General features: G+C 41.6%; 2 protein-coding genes and 1 long non-coding RNA gene across 6 annotated transcripts in view; 2 read left to right on the top strand and 1 right to left on the bottom strand.

The window, feature by feature from the left end:
- The window catches only part of gnaz (guanine nucleotide binding protein (G protein), alpha z polypeptide), a 30,805-nt gene extending 16,996 nt beyond the window's left edge, over window positions 1-13,809 (bottom strand). The window contains exon 1 of the mRNA XM_084383620.1: window positions 13,534-13,809. The gene's annotated coding sequence lies outside the window, so the exon portion shown is untranslated. The remainder of the gene's footprint in view (window positions 1-13,533) is intronic.
- LOC311275256 overlaps window positions 1-19,550 on the top strand; it is a 52,035-nt gene extending 32,485 nt beyond the window's left edge. For 2 of the 3 annotated variants that reach the window (XR_014624855.1, XR_014624856.1), the window contains 2 exons: window positions 8,238-8,360; window positions 16,746-19,550. This is a non-coding gene — a long non-coding RNA (uncharacterized lncRNA). The remainder of the gene's footprint in view (window positions 1-8,237; window positions 8,361-16,745) is intronic. The other variant, XR_014624854.1, reaches the window with a different exon arrangement.
- Window positions 19,551-23,996: 4,446 nt separating this feature from the next.
- The window catches only part of sppl3 (signal peptide peptidase 3), a 28,892-nt gene continuing 27,622 nt past the window's right edge, over window positions 23,997-25,266 (top strand). The window contains exon 1 of one of the 2 annotated variants that reach the window (XM_084383231.1): window positions 23,997-24,571. In XM_084383231.1, coding sequence (XP_084239357.1) covers window positions 24,546-24,571 — 26 coding nt within the window. In that variant the 5' untranslated portion in view covers window positions 23,997-24,545. The remainder of the gene's footprint in view (window positions 24,572-25,266) is intronic. The other variant, XM_084383232.1, reaches the window with a different exon arrangement.

Here is a 25,266-nt window from a genome sequence, read left to right as displayed (position 1 = left end):
CCACATATACGTTAAAAAACAAAACAAAAGAGTGTTATAAGGACACCTGCACTATCAGACAGTTGGCTCCGGTACGAATAAGAGGCGTGCCACTTTAAGAGTAACTGAGTGGAGGAAAAGCCACGGGGGCCACAGAGAGAGGCCAGCATCTCAATGTATCATGTGGGCTGAGGTAATGTGATAGCCAAGATGAGACCGAGACACTCTCCTGTCTTTCCTTCACAGCTCCTGCTGCACACGGCCCATCATCAGCTCTCCCTCCATCACTCTCCCAGGCGCTTAACTCTTATTATTAATTTACCATGCTGCAAATAATTACAATCACGCCCTTTATTAGAGATGAGTACATGTAGTCACAGCGTCGCTCTGTTGTATAACGCTGTCTGCTTTCATGCTGCGGTTTTCGCATCCGCAAAATTGCTTTTAAAAATTGAGGTCAGTCACAGTAGAATAAGTGGTGATTTTAATCTGTCGGAGGCTCAGACACGAAATGTAAGCGTAGAAAAATGTATGGCACTTTACTTACAGTTGTCATTCCAGTTCGGACAGTTCACAAAGATAGTCTGATTAAATGATTTAACACACAAAGGAGGAACCAGTGTGTTTAAATAGTGTTGATACTTTCTAGGTCTGTAAGCTTTTTGTCATAAATATAATATTCAGACAACCATAAAAAGCAGAACTTTAAAAAAGAGGAAATCAAAGATCAGTTGTGTAGCCTCGTCTGTTTGCAGGCTCAGTGCACAGATTTAAGGAAAATGAATGAATGTGTGTTCCGGGTCAGTTCAGCCATTCTTAAGCAAATATAGCTTGAAAACATTCAATTGTAGCTCATAGCTGCTATTTTAAAGAGTTACACAAGCGTGTTGAATCCATTATGTGTTGCCGTGGAATCAGTCTCACTGCGCTACAGTAGAGACACGTGATTGAAATTAAATTAAACCACATATGAATGCAGGTGAAGCTCTGGCACAGTGGTACAATGTGTTATGATGAGACAAATGCATGAGAGTCCCGCTGGTGCTCAGGTGTGTCAGAGATGAGGTAGAACAAATGCATTAGTTTTATGAATGAAAAGCAAACGCGTGTGCAATGTTAAAAGAGAAAGGTGAAAGGCACAGGTGCGCTTTCAGTCGTCTCGTAATGGTTTATGAATGAGGCGTGCAGGTGTGTGTTAGTGCTGTGGTCAGCAGGCTTGCGTTTCAAGGGGGATCGGATGAGGTGTTCAAGTCTGCCCGGAAGAACACTGCACTTCACAGCCTCCGTCATTCATAAATAACTGACTTAAACACAGGACCAGCACGTACCTTAACCGCCATTTACATCAAAAATAACTAAAGACAGAAATTCATCTCAGCAAAGCAGGCCAAGGACTTTTGAACAGCAGTCTGGGGACTGGCACCTGTGTTGGGAAAGTGACATTCAGTATTCTCATTTGGATTATACAGAAGCCTTTCTATATGTATGGCCAATTTAACCTTGACTATTCAGAACAATATGGTGCGAAGGAAATGTGACTCTGTGATGACTGCACGGTAATTCATATCCATATGCCCCATGGGTTAGCAGGCTGACTGAACTTCGTGTGTCACCACCATTCCTTGTGTAGTAAAGATCTTATTAAACAAAGCACTACGTTATCTCCGTCTTAACGATGGTTGTTGGCATTACATAAATATGTATCCCAGCCGATACGAGTCCCTCCAGCAAACTAACATACAGTACATGCACACAGAAAAACAAAATGTCTCACATGCCTTACGATCAGCTGCACAGTGCTCATGCTTTCTCATTCAAAGGCAGTTGTTTTAGTGGCTGGAAGGTTGCTTCCTGCTTCTGACTAGCTTTCCCCTGGCTGCATGACAAAAAGTGGTTACTGAGAGACTTAAGGCAGTCTGGTCAGTGTCCATATACAGTGTCAGAGTCTTACTGGAATCTAGCAGAGTGATTTTTACAATAATATCTGAAACCCCGGGAGTGAAACAGTAGCTAATCCCCAGATCTGTACTAAATCCATGGTATTGTGCCAAGATTAAGCATAGAGGCGAACTGTGATCAATCCTTTGGGTCGTGTCAGCGAAGTCAAGACCAACTATAGCTGATTTTTAAGTTGTGGATTCATAATATTTGTTTTCAAAAATCGTATGGAAGCTGTAACTCATTACATAAAATACAAACTGTTCCGTGATAGACTAAGAGATGAATAGAAATCAGCAGATAGAAAAAAATCCGTCTTGTGAGAGGACAGAAAGTTGCCCAAACCAAGAAGGCCCCTAAGTGAGACAAGAGCCTCTGCTGGAGAGATATTATTAATTTATGTAATGCCACAGAGGCAGTGAAAAAGCAATACATTAGTGAGAAAATCTGAGGTGATCAATAGGTATGCTTTCCTCAACTACTGTTGCCTTCAACAGCTTATAGCCACTACAAGGCAGTAAGAGTAGTACACATTTGACAGAGTTGATGATTGAGGTTGTTTGAGTTGAAAGGACAAAGAGGAATACATGGAAAAGCTTAAATTTCCAAATAAAGGCATCTATAATAGAAAATCTGGCGAACGGATGTTGGAACAGAATAATCCTCTTTCAGATAGACATCATTGTTGGCATTCTCTCCACACAGGGATGTGAACCAGGGAAAGAACAGGCTGGTGACTTAAAGACTATTGATTATCATCATGATAACATTAAGTTAAATGATACAAATGCAATAAAATGAATATTTGCCTCGATGAATAAGGCTGTTGAGGTGGAGGTCAGGGTGACATTTAACTGTTTGGAGCTGTGTTGATGTTATGGAGCCACAGCGGAGCATCGGCGCCACACACCTGCTGGAAGTTTGGCCAGATTCACATGGACGTTAGCATTTCTTTGAGAAATTTAAACTCTGGGAGTAACACTGTTGACACTCGAAACACACACTATCTGAATATCATCTGCAACTGCAGAAACAGTAAACAAATGCCGAGCACTCCTTTTGAAAGAGCAGACTAAAGATTCATTTCAGTGTGCCACCTACAAAAGAAAAATCACAAAACAATTTGTGTGAGGTAGTACTGAATATTGATATGCAGTATATTAGCACTGCTTGGTTGGTCATTGACAAAGCAATCATAGTCTTGAGGCTGTAATCGCTGGTGGTTTATAAATATTTAATCAGGAGCAGACATGTTCCAGCAGCTCTTGCCGTTTCAATAAAGCACTGCATTGGTAAATATTCCCCTGACATCCAATTTTTAATTTGCATATTTTCAAATAAAGGATTCTTTATTGCTTTTTCGACAGACAAATGTAGGACAAATGGAACCAACATTGGACTCACCTGCCCTGCAAACAATTCACACCTTGCTTAAAATTGAAAATAACAAAACAACAAGCAAAACCGGGAGCAACAAATGAAAGACGGAACAATAAGCCATCTATTATGAAATAGATACAGATGTATCAGTGAACACCAGTTACATCAAGCAAGTCATTACATGAATTAATATAAAAGGCCAAGCATTTTTTAAGAAACTCTCGGATTTTTACTTTTATTCTCAAGGAAAATTCAGTTTTCGATTGAAGACGTGAGGTTTCAGTCTTTGCAGTACTATGTTAAATACAGCAGACCACAACCGCTCTGTGGTTTATGGGCTGCACATGACTCAAATCAAGTCTTTAAAGCTCAAACTCACTTAAATCTAGCCTGGCTTGGGATGTCAAGACCATGCTCCAGTGAGGTAGAGACCCATATGAGAGAAATCTGTTGGAATGTTGTAATAAATGGACATACGGACATTAGTATTAAATTATCATGGCACTTACAGATTTCACATTGTCCCTAAAATATGCTACTATATTGCCATATACCTTCCATATGTTTAGTGTGTGGGATATATTTTGTATTAAAATAAACTCATTAGTAGTGTTTGGGGGTATTGCATAATACTTAAAGGTGTTTCTGATGTTTTCATGTACTGTATGTACACGAGGAAGACATTATTTCAGCAACAAAATAAAATAAATTGGCCATAAACTTAAATCAACACCTGTCCGACACATTGTCAACACAGTTAGGATTCATTGCAGGGTTATTATATTGGACTGTATTACTCTAAGTGCAGGTATACCTTATAAACTGGTATTGACTCACTGTATTTTGATTGGTTGCCAGTGTCAATATTGAGAGACTAAATTACGAGGAATGGAAATAAGAGCAGAGTTCATTCAATTAAATTTGTTTTTCCCAGTTGGTAGAGGGGAAACACATAAAAAATATAGGTGACAGATTCTGGGATATTCATAAAATACGCCATTTTGTCCATTTGAGATGTCCGTCTAATTAATCAGCCACCTACATCAATCAGTGCAATCAAAAGGGCTGTAGCTATGACTAAGAATAAATGGGTCATTGTTGATCAAAATAATTTGTTGTTGGGAACATTTACTTCTGATTTAACTCTAAGCTTAAAGGAAAAGTTCACGCAAATATGAAAATTCAGTCATTATCTGTTCAGCCACATGCTGATGGAAAGTCGGGTGAGGTTTCGTAGTCCACAAACATTTCTGGCGCTTCACTGCAAAACAGTGTCGCAGCATTCTCCCAAACAACTGATGTAGATCAAAAACAACAACTGAAAAAACATATCCCCCGTCTTTGAGGCAATATATAAACCTATTGAAATAGGCTTTGTAAAAAAATACAGATAGCACCATTGACAAATTAGCTAGGAGCAATACAAGCAGTTATATAACCCGATTTTTTTTTGTCTGAGTATTGTCTGTGTGCTCTCATTTATCCAAACTCCAATCTATTTGAGCCTTCTGCCTCAGAGTTAAGCCAAGATGCTTAAATCAGCCATGCTAGAGCTTCTGGAAAGAGAACTGGAGATGTCTGACAAGGTTTTCAGGAATTCCTACATCTCGCAGCAAATACTGTACAACACAGGAGTTTCTGATAAGAAGGAGGGGACTACTTTGGCGATTGTAATCTTAATCTGTCAAAATCCTTTTGCCACCCTAAACAGGGGAACCCTAAATAAATAAAAAAAACTCAGCTGTTGTCCTTTTAACTCCTTCCAGTAGGCCTGCTAATCTTTTTACCACACCATATTTATTGTTTCACTAGAGGCTAACTATGAAATGGTTGACATTTTGAACTAATTAGTAATCGTAGCAAACTGGGTGGATGTTTTGTTCCAGTTCCAAAGGCCAAAGACAGAAACTGAGATTGATTTGAATTGACAGTTGACTTTTTACTGTAATCACTATTGAATTGCATGTAAAGTGAATCAGAAAAGCATAAAGCCAGCTCCCAAAAACATTAATAGAGAGATTTCTGACCTACCAAATCTCAGAGGGAAGTTGTATATTAGCCTATAGGTGGGTTATCACCAGGGATCTACACTGAATGCTTTGTGTGTGCGATGCATAAACTGCAACTATATGCAACAAACATTGTGGAATGTGGGGCTATAAGCAGACAGTCAATTTCATGCTCCCAGCAGCAGAATGGTAGATCAATGTCACTCCAATGCTAGCCGCTAACACAGATACTGTAGATAACACTGTATCATGTGACACTCAACAGCAAAATGAATGCGTTTCTGTGCATATCTCAGTGGACTGAAATAAATGAAGTCTTCCAACCTAGAAGGTCTGCATCTGTGCGATGAGTCAGAGCTTTGTGGTCGCCCCATCCGACGTCAGAATCATATGAGATATAGGTCGCAGACAGAGTCATCTTCAACGTTCGCAGCACAGATTTACCAGTTGATCTAAAAAGAGCTACATCCGGACTTCATTTTCCTCCCATACATTCTGTCTCTTTGTGTGTCACCTGTTCGTGAGAATAGACTATTGAGTGACCACTGAACAAGTTGTGGATCTTGTCATTCAGGCTGAACAACGATAACTAGTTAACCGCATTTATGCGGTGAAGACACATTTTAAATGGGCTGTCAGAAAGAAGGGTCCTGGGAAAACCTGTCTGAAAGTCTCTAATGTCACATAGCGCCTTTGATCAAAATCATATATCAGGTGACATTGTGTCTAATGGATTACAGAGGATTCTTGTCACAATTGAAATGCATTTTATCATCATGTTCAGAGACTATCAGAAGGTGTTTGGTCCTTGGAGTAGAGCTTTTGGGTGAACTTAAAACCTCCCAGTCAATCAGTTCTTTCTACCTTGATGAACAATACTTAACCCTGTATTAAACATATTTTTGATATGGGTGAAATGTCAGTAAAATCAAAATGGCTGAAATCATTGAGAACTCCCTGTAGCTGTATAAGCGTTTTAGCCTTGTTAAGCTAATTGCTTGGGTTCTGTGTCCTGCATATTTACAGTATGATGGAGTCTCATCCCCTCTCATCAACACCCGTCGCAAAAGTTTGGTGGAGACCGAAATGGAGCTAACAAGACGAGCAGATATCATTTGTGTTCATCAGAAATGCACGCACATGACTCCTAATGGATGTCGTGTCTACTGGATGTGTAATTAGACAGCTGTTTGCCAACACAGTAACAGCCGGAACAACTTCATTAACAACGCTAGTGATATGGTGGTCACTGTGAAGCTAAGGGCAATTTATTCCTGTTTCCTTGTGACCAAAAAAATAATGCGCCATTAAGAGAAACCAAAATCAATTTGACCTCAAGTGCTCTTAGGCCAGGACATCTGTAACATGCATCAAAGCATGTCATATTCGATTCATCCAGCAATGTGAATATATCTATTCATGGATGTACTGGGACAAATTTTCAGCCTTGGACTTTTGTCAAGATTAGCCCACATACCAACCCACGATTGCCTTTTTTCTCTGGCAGGCCAGTTGCCTGAATAAAATATTGTCTGTTAACGTTTCTGCAAAAAAACAGATACATTAACATTTGTACATTTCATAGGCTATGTACCATATTGACATTTCTACAATTTCCGGATACGTTTGTGGCGAGAAAGATCAAATGTTTTTGATAGGAAGTCAGGACATCTCCAGTTGATTTTGTTTGCTGGGTGTTTTTCACAAGACCTGGGGACATCTCCTGCCATGTATGTGGTGAAAAAAAATGGTATTTTAAGCCAAAACATGATCTTTTCCTAACCCAAACCCAGTGTTGTTTGTGCCTAAACCTAAACAGAACATTAGCACAGGGTTCTCTCAAGATAATATTGAAATTTTAATCTAAAGAGATGTGAAGTTGCAACATAAAGAAATGGAAAAAGTTTCAACATCTTCTGGCAATTGCTCTGTTTCAGGAATACAATTGGGTAAAGTGTGCTGCTTATACACACTTTTAGCACAACAGTAATATTCCCCTCTCATACCACTATTAACACTACTTATAATAACTAGGCTGCTGTTAATACTACTTCTACTACTACTAGGCTACTGCAATAAGAAGAGGAACCAGGACAGTTGAGTACCATTACATTTGTGTGTACTTCTAGGCTACAGGATGTAATTGTTGTGATGTACTTCTCAGATATGTCTCCAGAGGGAGCTCACACATTTAAAAGCCTATTGAGCAGCACTGTACAGTAGCCTAGCCTACAAACAGATTGTAAAATGATGCAGATGGAATTCAGCTACAAAATGAAAGTTCAGTTTATTACACATCTTCATGAATAACGTTATTCTTACCCCATCAGCTGGTTTATGACCATTGCCACAGGTGCTTATGCTGATTATCTCTCAACATAAAACATTCAGGATCGTGCTGAAGCCTAACAGGAAAAATTCAATATATGATGTTACATATACAGTCCACTGGCTTGCTTGGTTTGCCCGGTGGCCAGAACATGCCTGTAGGTATTCGTTATGAATGTACCAAGTCATCTGGGAGTTGAAGTTGAATCCAGCTAAGCTAGTGAACTGAATTGTCTGTCAGTGCCCTTATCACTAACTGCTATATGTAATATACTGATCAAGCCTCATTACTGTAAACTCTTAATTTAACTCTCACAATTGTTGGTTCAACGTTTCATGTTATCACTCCCTGACATGCTGTCCTGAATGCAGACTTCAGAGAAAGATGCCAGTATACTGTACACACATGTGAGGACACTACTCATTCATTATAGAAAACAATGATGGGCAGTGTTCTCCCTTCTACTCCCCCAAAACAGTGGGCTGTTTAGAGGGTGAAGACGGGGTGGGGGTGAGGTCTCTGTATGCTAGATGCTTTTTCGTGATAATGCTCTGTTTAACGTTCCTGATCTCAATGGCTGTGTTCCCCCTTCTCCAATCCAGCGGGTCACACTGAGTCACAAGGCCAGCCAGCGATGACAATGGCATGTTTGTGCACAAGCTGAGCTATGGGTAGGCTGTCTGATGTGAAGGGATAAGATGGCACAAGGTGGACACTAAAGTCTGGTAAGTGTGTGTTTGTGTACACGGGTGTACACCTTTGGATTTCTGCCCGTTGTACATTTTCTACCAGTGCATACAGCCTTTTTTTTTTTAGATAACTTCTCTCACTACAGTGTTTATCACTTAGATCAGAACAACTCAGGCCAATACTGTCTATAAGCATTCTAATCTGCATTCAAACACTCACTCCAACATAATATTCGTTTGGGTCGTGACAGATAAGATAAACGCTTTCTGCAACGGAAGGAAATTGTGGGACACTTTCAGGCTTCTACAACCCACAGACATAATCGGTTGGTGATTTGATAACGAGAACAGGAAGAGGAAAATATTTGCAGAAGATGCAACAATATAACAGCCATTAACCCAGCGGATCAGCACTTTAAAATAAATGCTGTAGGGACAATGGTCAGTGGGAAAAGATGCTAAAAAGAATAGCAAAGAGTAAAATAACCCACATGCTGCAGTGGAGTGGCTGCTGCTGCAGAGACCTTGCAAGATTTACACCAACTGATAAGATCATCTTCTAAAAAAGCTTACCGTACGTGTTAATTAAATTATGTATAATCTTGCTGTATTGTTGCTACAGATGGTTGATTCATTGGTTTTGTATCGATTAATCGTCATTTCAAAGAAAAAATGCCAACATTTTCTGTTTCCAGCTTCTTAAATGTAAAGATTCGCTGATTGTCTTTATTATTTATGATAGTAAATAAACTGTCTTTGAGTTTGAGTGGACAAACTGGCACTTTGAAGACTTTCTGGGAAATTGTAATGAGCACAATGTTTTGACATTTTCTAGAATAGATAATCCTTCGATGAATTGTCTGTATAATCAGCAGTTTAATCAATAATGAAAAATAATCATTACTCTAATTTCCAGGCCCCTGACAGACGCCTGCCGACCACGTCAGGATAGTTTAACTGAATGTGTTGTGTTAGCAGGATGAATGTGTGTGGAAGGGAGAGATACGACAGAAATGAGATATGAGAAAACGTCACCTGTTCAAACAGGGAAAGCCAATCATACTGTGTGTTACATGAAAAACACTATTCTGTGATTTATTGTAAAAACTTAATGGCAAAATCAGAAAGCAAGGATCCCAGTGGACTTCAAAGGTCACTGACATACAACACCAGCTTCACTCCAATTTCAGGTATGTGCTTAGGAAAGCAGACCTGCACACCCTCATCAAAACAAGCTAATTGTTGTGCTATAAACTTTATTTTTGGCATTATTTCTGAAAGGCTACAATATATATATATGCAGCATGAACTATATGTGGGCATATAACGTGTGTGCATCCATGCACGCACACACATACCGACCGACGTACATGCTCATTTCTTTCAGAGAAGACCAACATCCCTCACCAGTGGGTAGTAGGCCATACACTCCCTCATCATCCCCCCCTCCCTCTTGTCCACCTCCTTGTTGTCATATGACCGCTGTTATGTGTGTGCAGTGGAACACAAAGTTGCTCTGTTAGTCCCCTCCGCTCTGCCCTCTCAGATTTGAGTGCTGCAAGTAAGGCCCTCTCACTTGCCCGGGCCTCAGGGAAACAGACAGGCCCCTGTATGTGTCTACCAGCAAAGATTAGAAAAGGATGGCAAAGAGAAAGAGAGGGATGAATGGAGTGGATGTTGTTTTTATGTAACACCAAAAGATAAATTAATCTGTACTCATTCACAGAGTCCCACCCTAAGATTTCATTAGATTCAACCGACAGCTCTCCTCACTGAGGCTTTACCGTTAACTAATTTATTAGTCCCCTCTACATCAGCGACTGTCTAAAAGAAACAGTGTCTTACAGCTGTCTGTGTGGAGTGACACTTTGTCCTAGTACCTGGCCAAGATTAAAGACCCAAAACAAACACAAATGCTGAGCCAGCTGAGTCAAACCTGTCTGAACATACAGAGTGACAAAAACAACTGGGAGACCTGAACTTTATGGTTTCACGCTATGGTTTTATAGGTTATTTCATATCCTCTGAGTGGTGTTTGAGATCAACTTTCAAGTGATTCCTCGCAACCACTAAAGCAAATGTATGAGACTTGTGTGGTCATTCTCTTACTGCCTCTCCAGGAAGTAAATGACATCTTAGATTAATCATTTTATTAAGTAGGCAGCTGAGGGAACGTGGCTCGGCCCCCCCTTTGGTACTTAACTGTAATGGAGCTGAGTTTAATTGTCCAAGTCGTCGGTGGGCTCACCTACAAGGTTAAAGATGGCGAAAAGTGCCCTGGACGTTGACATTGGAGAGCTGCTACCTCAACAGCCGCTGTCACTTTAAAACCAAGTCTGTCCCCGCTGTCCCTTGCCATTATGTCACCCAATGGAGTGGATGTAGCAAGTAACAAAAGAGGTGGAAGGAGGTCAAGTCGGCATAGGTTTTGTCACACTATTGCTCTCGTTTTGATATGCATAAAGGTCACTTGAGTGGAAGCATACTGCATACTACCATTTAAACAAAAAGAGAGATAAAACATTAGCTTTTGGAAGAGGGTGTATGCTTAATTTATGTGATGTGTTTTCCACTGGTTTAAGAATTCATGTTGAGGTTTGTGTGTTTGGCTTAAAAAAAAAAGCACAAAAATATGTTCAGTCAGTATAAGGGTGTGATGAGATTTTTCAGTGTGTGCATGTATGTATCTGTGTTTGAAACTTGGTGAAAGGCCCAGTATGTAAGCATGTGATTAACCTTTATATTTCACACTGGACGTCGCTCATCCATCATTTTAAAGCCAAGGTCATCATGACCCGACTTTTTTTTTTTTTTTGACATGTTGCTGATGAAAACATTTTGCAGCTTAAATGAAAAGGTGAAACAGTTATTAATGCAGCTTTCAGGGTTGATTAGACCTTTTGTCACAGTGAATGCGACCTCATTTTGTCTACTAATGGTTACCAACCAGTGAATGAGACTGTAGTAGTTGATACTGAGAGAGGAAATCGTTAAAGACGCTCAACGAATTGTAGGTGCAAGATGTACAGAGCAAAATGTTGTGCACCCAGTGTGATTCTGACTGTGATAATAAGCCACAGCTTTTTCTTTCTCTCAGTAACTGACACAACAGAGACGAGACCTACATCTTCACTTGTGATCATAAAGAATTAAGTATCAGCAGATTCTGGTTACCACCTTTAATCACAACTTGAAGTTTACTGAAACCAGTATATTTACCAGCCATTTCCTACTTAAAACACACAGATAATACAATACAAGATGATGCGTTGCGATACGATACATACTTTATTTTTTTATTTATCCAGTTTATTTTTATATTTTATTAAGGGCAGTGCATATTAATGAACATTACTATAAATATGCCAGAATTAGCCAAGAGGCTAGTTTTCATTTGTAGTCGTTACGATACGATACGATACAATACGATACGATACGATACGATACGGTACGGTACGGTACGATGCGATACGATACGATACGATACGATACGGTACGGTACGGTACGGTACGATGCGATATGATACGATACGGTACGGTACGGTACGGTACGGTACGGTACGATGCGATATGATACGATACGATATGATACGATATACTTTATTGTCCTGTTAGTCAAATTTTTCTTAGGCTCAATAATAAATATAACACATGCATCTCAGTAAATGGTGAGCACACATGCTGAGAAAAAATGTGCAAACAGTGAATTCAACTTGCAGCTACCCACGAAGGGTTATCCCAATCTGTCAGTATTACACCATGACAGAGATCAATATTCCTGTCCAGTTTTTTTCTCACAAACCTCCGTCAGGCAACATGACACAGCATAAGTATCAGTATAATATTCCTGATCCATTTCACTATCAGTAGAGCTCAAGAGATGAAGGCCCGGTGGAATTTATACACCATCTCCATCTTTGCCTTGATGCACAGATGTCTGAGGGCCGCGATGGAACTATCACAGACACATCCAGCATTCTTTCTCTGTCACATGCTCAGAAAAGCGCGTCTTTCTACCACCGTGAAATTATCACGCCCCCCCCCTCCTCCTCCACCCTCCTCTCTCTCTCTCTCTCTCTCTCTCTCTCTCTCGTTCATCCAATCTGTTCCAAATCTTCTCTTTCCTTCTTTCTCTCTCTCTCTCACTTGCTCTCTGCTGCATCAACCTCCGCCCCTCTGCCCCATCTGCCTCAAACCCCCCAGCCCCTCGACCCCTCCCTACACTGGTTCTCTCTCTCTCTCTCTCTGAAGCATGTAACACAAACACACATACAGTACGCACAAATACACATGCTCTCCTGATGCTACATGACCAATCCCAACCGCCATTGAAAAAAAAACAAAAAACACAGCGACGCTCCGTTCAGAATATGAAAGATGAAACAGAAAATGTCACAGATCATCATGTTTTCGCCTGCTGAGTAACGAACGCGCTCTGCTTTCTCCCTCTTCCCCCGATCACCATTTTACACTCATAAACACACGCAGGCAGATGAACCAAATAAATCCCAGCTCGAGATTATTCATGAACGGACAATGTAAATTTTCCCACGTAGAACAGCGGACAGCCAGCTCCTGCTGTCAGGCCACAATGTGCCCGCTTATCCCAGTGCCCGCAGAGCCAAGCTCAGCTGGATCTGCACACCCTCCCACTGCAAATTCAACGTCTCGTAAAGTCAGTTGTAAGTACTGAACACCTTAACGTGTGTGATTGTACTCTCTCATTTCCCCTCTTTCCATTTTATAGCTTATGGCCTGGACAGAGCACAGAGACATGCCCGCAAACACACACACACACACACACGCACACACACACACACACACACACACACACACACACACACACACACAAATCTTTGATGCATCCTTCACTTGTCCTACATACAGTAATTACATGAACTAAGCGCCGCGTTCAGATAAAAGCATTCGGTAAGAACTGAGGATGCTCTTGGGAGATGATGAGTCAAATTGCAAGCAGAGGATAGCAGCGTCCGTTGGCACAGAGCTAGCAGGGTGGAGGAGGGGACTGGACAGCCTGCCTGCCTGCCTGCCTTGGTGCCATCTCTGAACATCACCTTCTCCATTTTATCAGGAAAACACACTATGCAGAGCGCATACAACGAAAAAAGCATCTGTGTCCAAAGCAGGTCAGCCTGGCAGTGATTACAAAAAAAACAGCTGTGATACTGTTGAGAGTAGTCAGGCTTACCGTGCTCACAAGCCAGCATCCATTTACAAAGGATACTGCAGACAAGCCCTTGCAAGGAGAGAAAGGCTCTGTGCAATCCACCTTTAGTCCTGCTGCTTCATCTTCATATCTTCCTCATATTCACAGTCATACACACTCATGTACATCGCTGTCTCTCTTCCAGCGCCCCTTGTTCTCTGTCTTATTAACGTCTGTGTTCTATATCCTCTCTTGTTTGCTCCAAGGCAGTTGAGACACTGCAGCGATGGGGGTGGAGGGCGTGTATATATGTGTGCGTGTGTGTGAGTGTGTCAGAGACAGAGAGGCAGAGAGAGGGAGTGCAGGACAGAAATGGAGGGAGGAGTCAGCGGGGATAGAGAGAGAAGGGGGAAATGGTCAGGATTAAATCATGAGAGTAACAGAGAGAGAGAGAGGGTGAGAAAAAAACAGGCTCTGATGGGGCAGCTACAGCATCCAGTGTATCTTTATTTCATGCTGTAATGATAAAATATACATTGGCCATTAAGGAACCTGAGCCCTGCCAGCTAGCATGGAGGTGAGAGCACGAGTAGATCTGTTTCTTGAGGTATTATGTGCTCGCTGACAGGCCAGCAGCAGGATTGGTTGTGATTTCATTGATGACTGAAAAAACATACAAGATAGGGAGAGAGGGAGGGAGGGAGGGAGGGAGGAGGAGGAGGAGGAGGAGGAGGAGGGAAGAGGAAGCGAGGGGAGGGGAGAAATGACGACAAAGGAATGGGAGGGGGATTGGATGATGGTGTAATGTGCTGTTTCCGTGCCAACTGTGTCTGTGACAGTGGGACCACTTCCTTTATTGCTATTGGCTATAACTAAGAACTGATAGAGGCTCGGGCAAATGAGGCAGCATGCCACGGGGTGTGAATGGGTGGTGCTTTTTTCATGTGTATCTTTCACTTCTTGTAAATTTTTGGGAACAGAAAAAAAAAAAAAATGGAGAGAGAATGTGTTTTGCTTGACTGCAGCCACACACATGCATGAACACACAGATATGCAGCAATCACAGCGCTGGAGCATGACGTGAATTATCGCTTTGTCATTATGGATGCCACCAGTGTGTAAAGAAACTCCTCCCCTCCTCCTGACACACACACACATACAGACACACACACACATACTGTCCAGCAGGAAAAAATCCCCAGATCAGGTTGCTCAGGGTGTGTAGTGTAATGTAATTGCCTGGACGCCAACCCTGGTGTCATGAACTGTGAGATAATTAATCGGCTATAGGCCAGCGAGAGTGCACATCTGGTGGGGGTGAACAACTCTGCCTCTCCCTGACCTTTCATCCGGATCTTTTAATCCGGTCTGGCAGGCAGGTGGTTTATTGTCCCCATTCTTTCTCCCTGTCACTAGTGTCTCCCTCACCGTGTCTCTTTATCCCTATTACCCAATTCAACGTATATCATTTAATTACGGCTCAGTCTTAACGTGCAATCCCTACCTCTTTAGTTTAATACTGCAGAAATGTATCATATTCTCGGTTTCAGTGCGTGCAGAGTGAGCTGAACTTCTCAAAAAATGGTAACCACAGGCAATAGTGCAATAACATAACGTTAAGCAAGTATATGAAACTGACACTTGCCAAAGTAACTACCAAAAACCCACATCGGGATGTCCCTATTTGTATCAGTCATATTTAAACACACCTGAGAGTCAACAGGACCTTGTTTTCGAGACCTTTTGGATACACAGAGGAAATAAAGAGAGCGCCTGTTCAGACCAGATGTCACGTACAAAAGCCTCTAAATTAGCGTTTTCCTCCATGGCTCCACAGCTGTTGTTGATGTCTCACCTTCAAATGTCAAACCTGTCATGATCTCCAGGTGTGAATGAAACATTAACATGTGTGATGTTTGGGCTGTCGGACATGACTAAAATCTAGTATAGTATATATATGTATATATATATATATATATATATATATCTTGGCCACTGTCCAACAGTCCCCTTTTATTCAATCAAGCCTAATCCAATATCAAACTCAATAGCTTTGTATTGCTGTGAATTTAAAACTAGTCATAACTTAACAATAATTTAAGCATCAAATCATACTCGTTCATAGATAGCCACCTAAATACACCTGATTTTATTTTTTTTTATCAAGATCCGTGCATTATTCCCTGAAAAATTAACACAACTGTTGAAAAATGCCCTATCTCACCATGATAAAAAGAGTGAGAAAACATTCCTGGATCCCTCCCTTTATCCGGTTCCACTCCAAAAGTTAATGGGGTCTGTTCTGGGCGGTGACCCATCCTCCACCTAAGTTTCGTGGAAATCTGTTCAGAAGGTTTTGTGTAATCCTGCTGACAAACCAACCAACCAACATACACTGTATGTTAAAACAGGTTATGTAAAAACATAGCTTGCTTGGCGGAAGTAAAAACTATGACATGGAAGGGCATGTGGCCTGTAGTAGCTGCTAGCTGTGTGGCTGGCTGAGCTAACTAGCAAGCAGCAGCTACAGTTAGCAGCAGTGAGTAGTTACTCTGGCGATATGCTGCCCCATATTTATTTGTATAAGTATGAATCCGACAGGTTCTCACATATTGTACCTACAACAACCACCTTACCTCTTGAAAGGTTTTCGAGATTGTCCAGCTCATAGACTTTTGTTCCATCTTTTATTATCATTTGGCAACCTTAAAAACATCACATTTTTTCATTTATACGACTGTAATTCCAAGCAGATTCCCTCTCCGGACAGAAAAGCAAAAACTGCAGCTGCAAGGCAAATAAAGCAAATGAAGAACAAAAGATCACCCCCCGTTAAGCAGCTCAATGCTGGTTGCCTGTTAGTTTTAGAATTGATTTCAATATTTCACCATGAAAACACAGCGGGGTTTGTCTCCCAGCTCTGTGTCAGACTTAACACTCCATGAGCTGCAGCACAGCTGGGTCCTCTGGGAGAACTTTGGTTGGTAACAGAAGAAGGTCCAGCCGGTAAAGCAGCTAAAGATTTCCTTTTAAATCACTCCAAAAGACACGCTTCACAGAAAAGCCTGTACTCTGTATTCTATGTATTAGTGAACTGATTTATTTGTTTTGTAAATCACTTCACTGACTATATTCTCTGTTCTGTTTCTCAAGATGTTCTCTGCCAGTGCCTTATGACCCCTCTGTCTCCTTCAGCATTTTTTCCATCCCGTTCACTCTCCATAACCCTTACTATCCCTTTTTGTCTCTCCCAGATTGTCTCTGTGCCTCTCCCAGCTTCCTGTCTCCCTAATCCTTAATCCTGTGGAAATCGGTCAGGCAGAATGAGCCAGCTTTGATCAGGCTCTCATATCAGGCGTGCTAACAGTGTCAGCACACCCGGATCCCACAGAACCCTGGAGCCCAGGGGGAGAGCTTCAAACAGGCGTTCACCCCCTGACTCTGCTTGAGAGGAAGGGGAACAAGAGTCTGCAGAGTTCCTGTCTCAACTGCCAGCATCAGACTCTGGCACCGGTCCTTCTTTTTCAATGTAGCAAACATTCACGTTGTCATTTAATACCATTTATCGGGGATGGCACCTTTGCTTCTGGCTTTTTTTCCGCATGAACTGAACTTGCTGTGGGAAAAGAGATCAGCCAGTGTAACAGCATTTGCAGCTGAGAGCAGCCTACTGTACAGACATGTGAAAGTCGCTTCTGCTGTTGTCAACGGTGTCCTTGACAGCAGGCATGGAAACTGTGTCACTGGCATTGTGATAATATCTGCCTGAGTGGGAGGTATGTCACAAAAATACTGTCACAAACGCATCACGCAGGAAAATGAGCCTTCCTTTGAGGCCAAGAGCATCTAAGTCAGAAAACAAATACACAAACTGAAGTGTGCAAAAGTGTTTTCCATATTTTAATCCAAGCATCCTACCCTGAAGAAACTTTCTGCATTCACTTAGAAATGTTGTTTGAAGGAGGCTACCTTTGTGAAACATGCATTCACTGACTTGGAATGAGGTGCATAAGAAAGTTACACTGCAAATATTGGAACAACCAATTGGATTATCACTGCATTCTTTAAGTAATTCTTTGCCCACAGCCTGTAAATAGATAGTGCAGATAATCGCAATTAAATAAGTGGAAAGGTTGTCCTACGTAGTTGGATAAGGATCATGAAAGTGATCCACAGAGCTTTCCGACTGTGCTGAGCAGAATTTGTACATTAGTGTTTTTCCTTCTCACAACCACATGACCTGGAGGTTGAAGCTCTCTGCAGATCTACAACAATACTGACAGTGTACTCAGTGTCCACATTTAATCAGTTCAGAAGTGTAATCAGGTACTTTAAATCAGCTGGAGAAATGAAGCATTTAACGGCATGACGAGGACGGTCAACTGACGTGAGAGCACCTGTGAAAATTCTTCATCTGAAGGTGAAAACTCTTTTTATGATAATGTCACTATGTTTATTTAGAAATGTTAGAGTGAGGTGTAGATTTGGCAAACAAGGCCTACGTAAAGCGACTGATGTGCTGCCTGCATCAACGGCAACACCAGAAATGGCACATAAAAAAATGTAAGAGAGAAATGGGTACGTGGTGAGAATGAAGTGTTGACCGTTAGATACTTCTTCTGAACAGCTCTGCATGAGTGGTTGTGGTCCGCCCTCCTGTGTAGCTCACACACCTTTTCTTAAAGTACATGCTGACATCTAGTGGCCAAGCTCAAGTACTGCACCTAAAGAGGAAACTATGCATTTGGACATTTTGTTGTTGTTTTGTGCCAATTTGTGCCAAATGTTGTATTTGCATTGTTTAAATTTCTCACATTTATTGAGGCTGATGTCCGTACCGATATTAAGAAGTAAAAAAAATATTGGCTGATATATCATCCAGAACTAGCTAATATACAAACTGTGTACATAAACACGCATTTTATGCAATGATCCCTCAAATGCAGATATTAAAAACCTGTGACAAAGATGTGTATATAATGGAGGGCAAGCTGTTTAACGACATAATTTAGTGTTCAAAGTTACATCAGTTCACTGAAACAGTTAACTTCACTGGTAATTCAATAATTATGAATGACCCTGAATCTACTTCTGCATTACGTTTGATGTTTAATCATAATGTTTCTGTTTTGATAACAGCACTTATTGGACAATATATATACAGAGATATCTGTAATAAAATCCGCTGACCAATATATCCTCTATAGATATAAAGTTTATTATATCGGTCGGGTTTAATATTTACTTAATGATCAATTACGGCAACGCCTGCCTGCTTATCTTTAGTTTGCTTAACACACAACAGTGAGCCAGCTAATTTCCTCTTATCTACATTTTTACTGTTCTTTTTTTTATTTACACTTACATTATAAGCAAAACCTTTCTGTAGCTGTTACGTATTGAGCAGCATTGTATGCTGTTTAATCATGAAGCCACAAATACAGTGCTGAGAGAGGAACAGAACATTTTGACATTTTCTGTACCTCCTGTTCGCACTGAACTTGGCAATAGTAGGTTCAGATTCTCTGCTGCATACAAATCAGACGAGCTTTAAAAAATCTGTGGTTACATTCTCTCATTTCACTGAAACATTGCAGTCGCACTCGCAAATGTTTTTCTTCATTGTGGAAATGTATATGTGTCCAAACTTCAACTGTATATGTTCATTTCTCTTGAAAAAGAGATCCCCATCTCAATGAGACCACCTGTTTTAATAAAGGATTTTGTTAAAATGTAGCCGGCACTGAAATAAAATGAAAGCACTACAAATGTAACTTTTTAAAATGAATGGCATCCAGCAAATCAGGACTTGATTACCAATCTTTACATCTTATTTTTCTTTATACACTTATCTAAGTCATAGAAGAGGCCAGTGGAGTGAATTTATCTTTTTTCAGCTGTAAACCCTCAGTCTTCAGTATTTGGTTGAGACTGTTCAGTTAACAGTGATTTTAAATGTGTGGTTGCTTGTTCTGTGTATCTTCTCCTGCTTCTACGAACAGCTTTTGGGTCCTGTAAGTTTTGTGGGCACATCCACAATAAATACTTTTAGTACCTTTGATGTTCCTCTCTTTTTACGCTTTTTTTTTTTTTTTTTTAATGACTAATATTCCCAACAGAGACCAGTGTTTTCCTCAGATGTTCTATACCACAACGTACCTGGTAATCACATGCAGTAAAATAACTTTAGGGACTCTATGATATCTTTTTTTTTTGGCCTTTATACAGCTTTATTGATAGGACAGCTTCAGAGAAACAGGATGAGAGAGAGGGGGAGTGACACTCGAACCCGTGGCCACTGCAGCGAGGACAAAGCCTCAGCACATGGGACTCCCACTCCACCAACTGAGCCAATGGGCGCCCCGGACTCTTAACTTAACTACATATACTTAAGTAGTTATTATAAACAGCCCTCTTCAAAACCACCAACCATTTAGCTGTTGCTTTGCTTTACGTTTTGACGAAATGTTGCTGAAAATTATTGTGCAGGTTAGTCGGGAGTTCATTCTTGTTTCGCTCCGCTCAGCTGAGCACAGGTTGATGGATGCTGCACAATAACCTCATCTGACCTTGACTGAGGCTTTTGAATAATGCTGGTTCTTGTGAATATGTTGCCCCGTTGCTGAGAACAGACTGTGCATAATCTGTAAGAAAAGCAGCTCTTTGCAGACTTGAGTAATCCCCACACTCTTCAGCTAGAGGGAATCCCATTGACCCCTTTCTAAACTCTAATGCCATCTTTATCTACAGGAAAGACACTGTCTGGTCTGGCATCAGCTAATCCCTAATAGAAAAGTTTTCTATTATCAGGAACGATTATTCATTCCACTGGACTGGACTCAGTGTGTAAAACTTCCTCTGATCAATTTACATATTTAACAGTGGAGATAATGGAAAGGAAGAAGAAGGCTGTCCTGCACTTTTTCTCTGTGAATCAGACCTAATCAGGAGGGGAAATTAAAGGCTTTGTGGTGGAATGCTGCAGCCCTTTATATTGACCAGGACTAAGGATGGGAATTGATAAGATAGATACCACTGCAATTATGGATTCTGCTTATTGGTCTGATTCTTCATCAATTCCTTCATTGGTTCCTGATCATCTTTCTGTGTGGTAAAAAGAAGGCATACGCAGATTTTCAGCATCATTTTCGCTGCTGGGTCGGCAAACAGTGTCACTTTGTGGGTCAAATATGTTGCAAGTCTACGTTGTGTGAAAAGATATCTGAAGTATCACGTTCCAGACATCACAACTACCACTGTGGTCATCTCTCCATGAAATGAGGCCACGTTTAGGACCATTTCTTCCTCTCTGCTATGACTTCTTCGAGTTGCAAGTCTCCAACAGTGTAGATACATGAGTTTGACATCATTGATTTGGCATAAAAACATCCCGCCCACTCGTCCAACACCATCATTAAATATGCCGATGACACAACCGTCATTGGGCTCATCTCAGGGGAGACGAGTCAGCGTACAGGGAGGAGATACAGAGACTGTCGCTGTGGTTTCCACTGAACAACCTCAAAGACCAAACAACTCGTACTGGACTTTAGGAGGAAATGTGACACAAACCCGGCCCAGCTCTGTATAAAGGGGTCATCTGTTGAATGGGTGCAGTCCTTTAGATTCCTTGGAGTCTTGGGAGTCAACACAACTGCAACGGTGAAGAGAGTGCAGCAGAGACCCCACTTCCTGAGAGTGCTCGGGAGGAGCAACAAGCTGCTGGTGGCCTTCTACCGGGCGACAATTGAGAGCAAACTCGCACACTGCATCTCGATATGGTATGCAGGCCGCTCTGCTGCAGACTAAAGAGCCCTGCAGAGAGTAGTTAAATCAGCTGAAAACAATCCCTGGCTGCCCACTGCCCTGCCTGGAGGAGATCGCCACCTCACGCTACCTCAGCAGAGCCAACAACATTATCAGAGACCCTGCACACTCAACACGCACCTCAAGATTCAGAGGCAGTTTCTTTCCCAAGGCCACATCCACACTAAACACAAAATAACACTGAGACTCTTAAACATGCTGCCATCTACTCGCACCTTCGTGTACAATACTGATACCTCACTTTTTATACTAAGTTTTTATATTTATATTGTCATATGTTATTTATTGTTTTATATCCTGTGATTTTGACAGAGTTGCACTCTTAATTTCAGTGTATGCTGCTCCTGCAATGACAATAAAGGCAATAAAGGCATTCATTCATGTATTCATTCTCCATTCCTATCCCTTACATGGCTCATAGGTCATCCAGACCTGCAGGATGAGGAAAAATCTTTAACATAACATTGTTCAGTACCTCAATGATATGACTGTCGATAAATGAACAAATATTCAAGCGATCATATCAGCTCTTCTCTCCTTCCTCAGCCATCTGCGAAGTCGTCCAATTTCCACGAGTTACCTTGAGGGTACCTGACTGCTGTCTGTTGCTTCATTCGATTGGCCCTCCCTTGAAAGGTCCGATGTTCGCATGCAGAGTGCGAATGCACAGTGCGTGTTTCTCGTGCATTTTCATATCGCGATGATGAAAATACAATTTATCAGTCGGCACGAGTGGTTTTACAGTCAAGAAGAGAGTCTGTATTGTTTTGTTAATATCAGTGAACAACAGGGATCAGAGCAGTCGAGTCTGCACCACACCAGAGCTTCACTACTGAGAACGTGTAAACTAGCATTTGCAAATGTCATGTGTGTTTTAAGATTTGTGAATCTGCAGCTAAACTTGGAGGTAAATACTGAGACTTTGCTGTAGACATTCATCCCCAGATAATTAATCTGATGATCACTTGACTGGTTATCTGGTGTTTCTGTCACTTCACTATCATTTCAACTTGAGCACAAGAAATCTGATCGGTAGATTGCTGTGAATTTTTTTTGAGCCCATCCAGAATGCGCAGAGGATATACCATTTCTCTTTTGGACACCTTTAACTCAGCTAGATTTGGATCAAATTTTCCGCAGCCTTTCATGAATCTTCCGGTGACCTCCTGATCTCAACTCTCACCAGCCTCCGGCCATAATATCCACTTGAAGATATCAAAGTCTAATGGGCAGATTGCCATTGAATTCACTGAGCACATCTATGTTACCCAGAGGACAAACGTGTACATCTTCTTCTTTCCGTGCACCTCCAGTCAAAATGCCAACTTTCCCACAATACACTGTATCTCATAATCTGATGGGAGCATTGTTTATGAACTGTTATGAACCTTGGGTTTTCCACAAGGGGAACTGGTTTTATTGACCCATTGATCTTTCAGTTGTGCTGCATACTGATAAGGCTCTTTAAACAGAGCGAGACAAAGAGTCTACAGCGACGATGACAGTTCTGTGAGGCGGTTTATTGTTGAGGAAAACAAACTTTTTAGAGAAATACTAAACTAGATCCACTAGATGAAAGGTCAGAGGATCACAAAGCTCACAAAGACCATAAATGTATTCACCAAATGCACAGCTAATAAAAGTGGTATGTTGTTCATCCATCCAGCAGTCTTTATATTAAGGGTTGTACATTGCTGCCTTTAGGGATGCTAATTAATTACATTGTCTTAAGTGTGTAATTTGAAAACTAACTCAGACAAGACAGCGCTGATCTAAGCTGAGGTTACGTCAACAATAAGACCTGCCCGTCCCTGAGGCATTTGTGCACAGATGTAATCATCTTTAACCCACAGCAGCTTCAGTGCAACGATTGGCTGCAAGATCTCTCAGTTAAAAGCACAATGGAAACTGGGAAAACCGGGTTATTCTTTTACACAGGCATAGGGGCGCTTAGGGGCGGTGACCCATCCGTCATGTTGCTGGTGCAGGTGCAAACAGAGGGGTCGTCGGGTCATTCAGGTCATCACTCTGAAATATCCGAGGGCTTCCAGAGATCAATTAAAGCCAGTGATGGATGAAGCTTTCTGTGTAATTACACTGATTAACCGAAGGGGGCGCCACCACATGTAAGGCCTAACATTATTTCCAATAGATTTTAATTGATTGACTTGTTGTAACCCACAAGAATGTTTTGTGTTTATGTGTTGTGTTGATCTTGCTGTGTTTTTTATTGCCCGTGGCAGCCTGAGTTATCTGCTTTGCCGCTGGGGCATGAATTCATTTAAAACAGCCTGTGAGGGATTTTAATGAACAAATTCTCCTGATAACTGAGGTGACTGAGGTCCATGTGGGACTATTTATCACTTCTTCTCTCTGCGCTCTGCAAAAAAGAGCTCAAGCACATGTCATCTATACCAATTTTTTATTTATTTATTTATTTATTTTAAATATAAACCATAATATTCTCTTTTAATTTGTGTATTTTTTTATTCCTCCTCATAATAGTTGATGAAATGAGTCCAGTATCTGATGGATTGCAGTCAGTGATTCAAATCACGTGTCGCGATAATGCCAGTTAATTCAATGTGAAAACAATAAATCACATTTTTACAATCGACGTAATGCTCGCGGCTTCAGCTGTAGGTGTGTGTGACGGGCTGCGCCGCTGCCAGCTGAAGGGAAACCATCGCGAGCAGTCTCGGTGCACAAAAGCGTTTCAGTGCACGTCCTACTTGTAAAGCGCTACAGCAGGGCGATTTTGCGCGTTCCCGTGACTCTCGCCATAGAAAACAAAGCTGAACGTCTTCCATAACAGCTAGGGGTGCAGACTTGAGGAATATCCGAATTTACCCTGGACACATCGCGCTGAATATGGATTTACAGTGGGTGTAGCATCGTTGGAGACCGAGCCTTCTCGGCTGGGGGTGACGGCAGGACATTAGCGAAACCGACGAAAATAACATCAGTGTGGTTTTTTTTTTTCTCGGGGTGCTTTGTCTTGTCCACCTAACGATAGCAAACCACCATTCCCATTTCAATTGCAAGATCTCCAGCTAGTGATCACTAGCTGCCGCCGGGATGTATCATCATGTTGTCACCTAAAAGTAACAGCTAGGACGTCGGGATTGTGAAGGATAAGCAGAAAACCTCTCCGAGGTCCTGACGGGTTGTCACCGGGACCTGAATCTGTGTTAGCCACAGTCGCGGAACCCACTGTTTTCGGCGATATGGCGGAGCAGGGCTACTCATCTTGGTGAGTGCGCACAGGCATCGCGCTACCGATTAGTAGTAGCTACCTAACGCTAGCTACTGCTAACAGTCACTGCCGAGTCTGATTGATATAGGTCACTAAACCAATGAATTATATCTCTGACAATTCACGATAATACTTGGCTCTACACGCCAACGCACTGAGATGCGTTTATCACCGTCTATATGGCAAAATGTCTCTCATCCAAATATTTTTTTCTCCTGCAGCTCTGATATTGCTAACAGCTAACTTGAGCTGGCTGGTTAGCTAGCAGCGGCTAATCAGATCCACCAGCTGATGCTGTGCTAACGCTACACAGCGTCCCCCGATTCCAATGGGTGCTATTGTGAGCGAGTGCTAAAGGAGCTAGCTGCCCTGACGGGTCGCTAAGCTCATTGAGTTAGCTCGTCAGTGAATGACTCTTTGGCTCACACTATCATTATTGTGTTTCTGTACAATAAGCACAGCGTTGTATGACAGTGTCAGTCAGATTAATGGACGTTAGCTGTGTCAACAAGTTAGCGTTAGCTTATTAAATGGCTAGCATTTCGTCGTCGACCCGCTGCACACCATAACAAAGGTTCTGCCGTGGAGCTAAGCTAGCTAACTGGCATCGCAGTCATGCTCCAAAATGCCAGTTTCAGGGTGAGCTTGGTATAGCTTGGCTTGAAACACATTTAGATATTTGTGAAGCGTAC

This window comes from Pagrus pagrus (assembly GCF_965226575.1).
Source record: "Pagrus pagrus genome assembly, chromosome: 19".
Lineage (NCBI taxonomy): Eukaryota > Metazoa > Chordata > Actinopteri > Spariformes > Sparidae > Pagrus > Pagrus pagrus.
This window is presented reverse-complemented; position numbering and strand designations above follow the sequence as displayed.